The sequence below is a fragment of the Dendroctonus ponderosae genome, unplaced genomic scaffold (assembly GCF_020466585.1).
Source record: "Dendroctonus ponderosae isolate FM_Combo_2020 unplaced genomic scaffold, Dpon_F_20191213v2 Dpon_F_20191213_7, whole genome shotgun sequence".
Lineage (NCBI taxonomy): Eukaryota > Metazoa > Arthropoda > Insecta > Coleoptera > Curculionidae > Dendroctonus > Dendroctonus ponderosae.
The window spans coordinates 998102-1004918 of NW_026018916.1; the positions used below are offsets into that span (position 1 = coordinate 998102).

General features: G+C 39.9%; 2 protein-coding genes across 3 annotated transcripts in view; one reads left to right on the forward strand and one right to left on the reverse strand.

Annotated features, from left to right (window-relative positions):
• Positions 1-2958, reverse strand: part of LOC109543917 (acylamino-acid-releasing enzyme) — a 6028-nt gene extending 3070 nt beyond the window's left edge. The window contains 10 exon segments of the mRNA XM_019913847.2: positions 715-963; positions 1012-1186; positions 1237-1289; positions 1292-1381; positions 1433-1700; positions 1854-2002; positions 2058-2209; positions 2407-2609; positions 2670-2709; positions 2878-2958. Of these exon segments, the coding sequence (XP_019769406.2) occupies positions 715-963; positions 1012-1186; positions 1237-1289; positions 1292-1381; positions 1433-1700; positions 1854-2002; positions 2058-2209; positions 2407-2609; positions 2670-2681 (1351 nt within the window). The 5' untranslated portion in view covers positions 2682-2709; positions 2878-2958.
• Positions 2959-3100: 142 nt separating this feature from the next.
• Positions 3101-6600, forward strand: LOC109543912 (putative helicase mov-10-B.1). Of its 2 annotated transcripts, none has more exons than XM_019913842.2 (11): positions 3101-3261; positions 3590-3690; positions 3873-3990; positions 4410-4599; positions 4661-4797; positions 5409-5515; positions 5585-5692; positions 5749-5866; positions 5927-6111; positions 6165-6356; positions 6414-6600. In XM_019913842.2, exons 1-11 carry the CDS (start codon positions 3244-3246, stop codon positions 6547-6549), a joined length of 1410 nt encoding a protein of 469 aa, XP_019769401.2. In that variant the 5' UTR covers positions 3101-3243; the 3' UTR covers positions 6550-6600. The 2 variants fall into 2 exon arrangements, with proteins under 2 accessions (XP_019769401.2, XP_019769400.2); XM_019913841.2 differs by having other exon boundaries at positions 3102-3261; positions 5582-5692; positions 6414-6595.
• The last annotated feature ends 217 nt before the right edge of the window (positions 6601-6817 follow it).

The window sequence follows — 6817 nt, forward strand, 5'->3', positions numbered from 1 at the left end:
TTTCTTTTTGTAAATTACCCAGTCAGAGGTCTCAAAAGAAGTTGACTGAAGTTGTAAAATGTTTTCATCTTGTAAAAGTACGTTGCAGCAATCTTTTACGATATTTAATACATACATCCGACAGCGTACTCAAAACAATTAAGTGTTCAGATTATACATATCATATCATTTTACACAATTGATCAATTCGGATTATAGAGTATGTAGTTCGGATTATAGGGAGTACGGACTATTCGTACAATAATGTAATGTATATAAGTTCTATATTGTTGAGGCGGATTCATTTTTTTACAAACTCCTTTTTGGGTATTTCGCCTCAAAAATTTTTGCGAAATACCCAAAAAGAAGTTTGTAAAAAAATGTAATGTATTTTATAAGAGTATACAAGGTGCATATACATGTTTTTGCACCTTGTGAGGTGAGTTTGATAATGTTGGAAATACCAGTTTTAAATAGTCCCACGGACTTTCAATAAAAATCCATTGAATTCGACTAGTTATCCGTATATCGGAGCATTCAGCTCCAAATTCACAGCGTTGCTCGCGATGTCTTACCAGCGCAAAGTCTGCAAGCGTTTGCTGCTTAGGCACTACTTAACTCCCCTACACTACTTCTAACTTGTGTGTTTGTTTCGGGAGAAAACGGCTGCAAATCGCTGGACCGCTTCGCCTATGCTCATCGGCGATCTCTCTACTAATCTCTGCTATGACTTACCGACTTCACCTTCACTAGCCACCAAGTCTAAATATCTGAACGTGGAGCCTGCCAGCTCGGGAACTTCGATCTTGGGCGTTAATTCAGTCCATTGCGCGCCATTGCCTGACACTATTTGGGCGAGTTTTCCAATAACCAATGAATCGGGGACCAGAAAGTTGCGTCTTAACGCCAAAACCAAGTCATCCTTTACATCCAGAACGATTTGACTGCCGTCAGCAAATTCCAATTCTGTTATATCGCCTGAATCTGAAAAACGCCATTATTGAACGATTAATGAAAACTAAAGCAACTCACCAATGTTAATGATGTAGGAATTAATAGTGTATTTCTGATTGGTGTTGATGAGCAGCTGATTGTTACTGGCCCATGGGCGCTTGGGAAACCCTGTGTTGTAAATGCCGTAAAATGTTCGCTTGTTGGCGATCTCCACTTTGGACTTGACTAAACCCACTACTGCTTGTGCCTCTGACTAAAACTCGAGCGGTCAACAGGGCAGAGAAACAAGTGTGTTCAACTCACGTCTTTCGATAAAGGCGCGTTGGTTTTAGCTAAAGTCATGCAGGCCATGTGGGTCCATCAGTTGCCCGTTCCAGCCACACAATCCTTTGCCCATCGGGAGTGAATCTTGGCGACTTGGCCGATTTATTTGGCAAAGGAAGCTCAACTAAAAAAGAGTGTGGCAGTAGGAAATACATGGAAAAAGTATCCAGCTTACCGTAGGCCCCGTTAAAGTCCAATTGGAAAATAGTGCTCGGTCTGTTTGTGCAGTAAATCAGCCCAAGTTTTCGCGGCTCAACGGAATATGCTACTCCAACAATATACGATCCGTCTGGCGAGTACTTTGGCTGCGCCACGCAAACGTTATCGGGAACTCCTTTCAGAATTTCTACAGAATCATTACTAATGTCGTACTGGACCAGGACAGACTTCTTTTTGCCCACTAATTGCTCTCCCCAGTCTTGCTCAAACAAGTGTTCTTCGCCCTAGTTTAATAATACCATAATTAGTGTGTTTCTATCAGCGATGATTATGAGCAACTTTATTGGCTTTGCGATTATGGTGTTAGTGTTTTGGCAAATTGATATGAAGTCAAGCAAATTTAATCTATATTTTCGTTGAGTATGAATTCTAAATACCCTGGTTGGAGGTTTGGGAGCGTCGCCTCCGTCCTTCGGTTCCTCGGGCTTTTTCCTCTTGTAGAAAGGCTCGCTCTTTGGCACCTTGGCCTCAGCCACATATAAGAGTTTAGTTTCATCGGGTGAAAATTCAAATGACGAAAACTCGACTACAACAACGTTTCACTGCCATTTTCCAACGATTCCACGCAAAACATGGCTTACCATCAGCATATACATTGCCATGAACGTCGAGGGCAGCCAAATCCACTACTCGCACCAACTTGTTACTTTGCCATACTTCGAGAAACTGTTTCGAGTCGCTCTCTCTTAGAACAGCTCTTAACTTTTGCGACTCAGACAAACGAGACAGGATTCTAAAAATGTACATTTACACATTAGAAGAATGATTAAGCTGACACAACAAATTCAGATCAGAACAAGGTGGTTGAAGCAAAAGCGAATGAAAAGGAGCAACTAGTAGAAGAATCACACATTTCTGAATACGTCAAGAGTAATCGACAAACAAATCCTATGAAGGAACAGAAACTTTACTAATATAAAACCGACTTACTCCTTGCTGACATCGACAGGTAAGGTGCTTTCAACAGTTTGCAGATTATTGATGAAGAGTGTGCGGCTAAATTTCGCGATTGAGCCTGTCTCAAGGTTCCTTTGCGACCAAACGGCGTTGACGATGTTCGGCGACTGAATTTGGGCCCCAAGCAGGGCTGGGATTTGGGCCAAAGACTTGTAAGTCTTTACAATTTTATCAACCTGGAATTTTGATTGTTTTCACGATGATCAAGAGTATTTTTATCATAACTAGGAACTTACCCTTGCAGTCATTTTACCGAAAGGTAAGCGGCACTAGCAACTGAGAAATGAAATGACTATTAATAATTCTTCTATTTATATATACCTGCCGCATAAAGCTCAAGGCCTTGAATAAACAAGATACGATAAGGAATTTAAAATGTTTGTTGTGTCTATACTGGAGCTAACAAAGAGCTAAAGCCAAATATACCATAGATAAAATACCTACTTTGTTTGTTTACGCATTTTTTCAGTTTTGAAATCTGTCAGCCAGCCAGTGATACCAATTCTATCCACACATTTCAGTTTGGTTGAGTTTGGTCAATGGTGTTTCAACCTGCAATCAATCGATTCGCTCTTTCTGACTGAGAAAGGCTACATTCATCCCTTTCTTATCTATGCGATTTCATGTTCTTAGACTGGCTTGGTTCTCTGTCACGGTCGTGGTTTTACACCCCTTGAAGAAGATGTAGATCCATAACCTGCCATAACATAGTTAGGTTAGTTTTTGGGAAATCCTGCAATTGCTTGCTTATTTAATGTTTTGAGTTTGGTAAAAATTTCCAGTTCGTTTTTTCTCCTGCTAATATTAGGAATGGCCGCTCAGATAACGGTGAGTAAATTTAAGTGATTTGCAACGAGATAGCTGCTGAAACGTTGAGCACTTCAAGGGGCAGGCAGGATGTAGGGACTATTTCGTCTTATCTAAAAGCTTCTCTGTTTCCTAAATGGCTCGGGCCTAATTAAGGGTGTTGTTGATTCGTGGGACTCCCATGTAGGACTATCATGATACCGGTACTTTACATGACTTTCAGCAGTGGATTTCAATCAGTTTGACAAAGTTGTTATTGCATCGGAAACACGTATTCTTGTTCAGATTAGTCTTTTGCATCTTCTTAAGTTGCGGTGATTAATTTGGGTTTTTGCTTTTCATATTTCAGACTTGTGTGCTTTGTAACGACGACCAGCCGCTTGATGAATTCCACATCAGAACCTCAGAGCATATATTTAACCAGTTGCTGGACACATTTCAAAAGAGAGTGTAAGTTTCGACTATCAGATAAAAAGTACATTTTTCAATATTTTTCTGCTATCAACTATTTGGCCAATTTTCCAAAATAAAAAGCCCAGTCTGAACGAAGAAATGAACCATTCAAGGGCGTTTCATGATGGTATAATTCTCCCAATTAGGAAAAAGGGACTAAAACATGAATTAATTTTCAGAAAATCGCACCGCAGTTCAAGGAACGGAATCGAACTTAAAGTTGAAGTACAGCAGCGAAATGGCTTTGTGCTGGATTTCTCTCAAACTCCTGATAACAAAGGCAATCATATCTTAAATGTAAGTGTTTACGTGAATGAGCAATCAATATAATCAAAATAATTGATGTTTGTCGTCGATTAAGTGTTTCGGAAATACTTATGATATGAAGCAAATAGCCGTTATTATTTCAAATGTTTGAGCCGACGACGGGTTTTGTAAATTGTAATTTTTATTAAGGACGCTTTCCTTCCTCCACTTAATTGTGTAAGATTAAGTCGACATTTTGGGATTTACTAAAGGAAAGTACTTGAAGAATCTGAATCGAGGCACTACTTTTGGAGAATAGAACTTTCAGACTTTGGATCTCACTAGAAACATCCAACTGTTTCCTGACTGAAAGTACTTGTTGGAGACTGGATTTACATGCAATTAATACTCAGATTATTACTTGTGAACACAATGGGAAATGATTTGGGAACACGTGCGATTTATTTCAGATTACTCCTGAAGCATTTCAACGACATAATAATAAATTGGATTTTTTATGCACGGTAAAAAATGGCCGAACCAGACGAGGCGACGATATCCTGATTACTTCGGGCGGTATTCTGCATCCATTTCCCCATTATTCCTTCAAAGATCCGAACGGAATCGTCGGACAACAGCGGTTCGTCCAACTTGGAGCTGGTAAGTGAAACGCCTCACTATCCAAACGTCTATCTTGGGATGGTTTTTGTCCGCATTTCAGGTGAAAGTTACCAATTAATCGTCAGCTTTGAACTAGCCGAAACAGCCGTCAGTAATTTCAAAATTCCATTCTACATCAGTTTTCAAACTTTCAATCAAACAAAAGCCATGAAGGGCTTTTCTATATGCCGGGCAATTGTAAGTATATTCAACAGTAAGCGGTAGCTTAAGCTGAGGGAAACACAGTGTACTTTTGAGGAATTCTCCTGTTTTCTTCAGTTTTTGTACAAGTGTAGGGCCTGATTTCCACAAAAAAACATATATGGCCTGGTTGGCAACATCCACATTATAGATGTTAATTTCCACACCAATGCTGTATTCTGTGCCGAGCAGCAAAACCCTTTTGAAGATGTGGTTTTCCAATAGTAGCGAAGTTTGTCGATTAGTAATTGAAACTTACAGTTGTACAAGAATCATGCCATTAAAACCGCACTGATCAGTGCTTTTTATCAGTGGCTTTTCCTCTTAGCGACTGCTAAGCAGGACTGCCAGTTGAACTCAAAGAAACATTTTTTGCAGTTTGCTATTGAAACTGGATGTTCTTAAATCATCGCGTTCTGTAAGTGCTCAACCTTGGTTCCAAGTATTACCTTTATCTCATACAGACCCTCATTTTATAGATGTGTATTGCACGTTTGTACGAGTAGTAGTATTATAGTAATTTTTTTCTCCTTGTTAGTGATGTTTTACGTTCGCTTGAATTTGGCTACAGTGTGCTTTGACTAATAAATTGTTGATTTTTCGTACAGATTGTGTCGATTCATAACAATATTGCAGAAGACATTGTAGAAATAGGGAAAAGTCCGTTCACACACAACAAATGGGAAGACGTAAGCGTAATACCAGCAACCACAAAGTAAGTAGTGATTTCAAATATGTAATGTGTTTGCTATGTAAAACCAGAATTCTTCTTTTTGCGAAGCAGTTTCGCTGCAATGAGGCCAGACGAATTTCCTATTCCAAAAAAATACTTCAGGACAATGATATATGGCCTGCGAAGAGATTTTCAGGACGGCATTCTTGGTGAGCTCCTGTAAGTTATTTTTCTCACGCATAGTAGCCACCATTGATTGTATTTGTTAACATCAGACATAAGCTGAATCCCGACTATGTGACACGAGAAAATTATTGCGACTTTTTCCACATCCTATTGTGGCTTGAAGAAACCTCTTGCATATTAGGCATTAGTTGCTATAACATGGAGGACGTAAGTATTGCATGTGATTGCTACCGGGGACGGTATAAAATGAATTGTTTAATTCTGCAGGTCAGGCTAAGATGCATCACAAGCAAAGTCCTAGAACTGAAGGTGCCAGGTTTAGCTGAAAAGCGCCCTTCAGTACTAAAAGGCGACTGCATTCAGCTGAAAGTGCAGGGAGATCATCAGGCATATGAAGGAATAATTCGAAATGTAACTGATTCAACTGTTGAAATAGACGGAGTCTTTAAAGGGTAATTCAAACACTCCTATTCTTATTCCTTAGAAAAACCCGATGTTGTTTCAGCCTTGTAGACACAGTGGCTGAGGATCCGGAAACTAATATCGATGTCCGGTTCATGTTGAGACGAATCCAATTTGAAAGAATGCACCAAGGAGTGAAACAAGTCGTCGCAACCGGCTTCGTTGATAATCTGTTTCCGCACGAGTCTCTCTTGAACAATCCCGTGCACGAATCAATCACATTAGAACAAACTGAGTGAGGTTTTACAGCTCTCCCGCTTATTGCATGCTTTAATTGTGATTGTCTTTGCAGCTTGCATAACCAGCAAATCTATGACAATGCTGAGCAAATAACGGCCGTTCACAAAATCATCAATAAAACATCCAGAAGCGTGCCGTATGTTGTGTGGGGGCCACCTGGAACAGGTAAAGTAGAGTTTTACGTTTGACTGGTTGATTTTTGCTCTAACTACGAGCAGAGGGAGGTTTTAACCGCGTAGTTTTTGTGCAGAAGCATTCCTGGATTTTGTAGATACATACTATAGATATATCGGAAGAATTAGGGTTTTGCTGGGGCGAAATCATATACATGTAGTCGAGGCGGATTCATTAATCCAACGCCTTTTCGACGCGATTTTGAGTTTTCAGTTCATGTTTTCCGTCCCGTTTTTGCTCATATCTCGGAGGCAAAATGAGCACGAACGCTCATTTGTACAT

Coding starts and splice junctions, on each gene's coding strand:
- LOC109543912 (XM_019913841.2), top strand. Junction 5,693..5,748: donor GGCATTCTTGGTGAGCTCCT/GTAAGTTATTTT, acceptor TGTTAACATCAG/ACATAAGCTGAATCCCGACT. Junction 6,112..6,164: donor ATAGACGGAGTCTTTAAAGG/GTAATTCAAACA, acceptor ATGTTGTTTCAG/CCTTGTAGACACAGTGGCTG.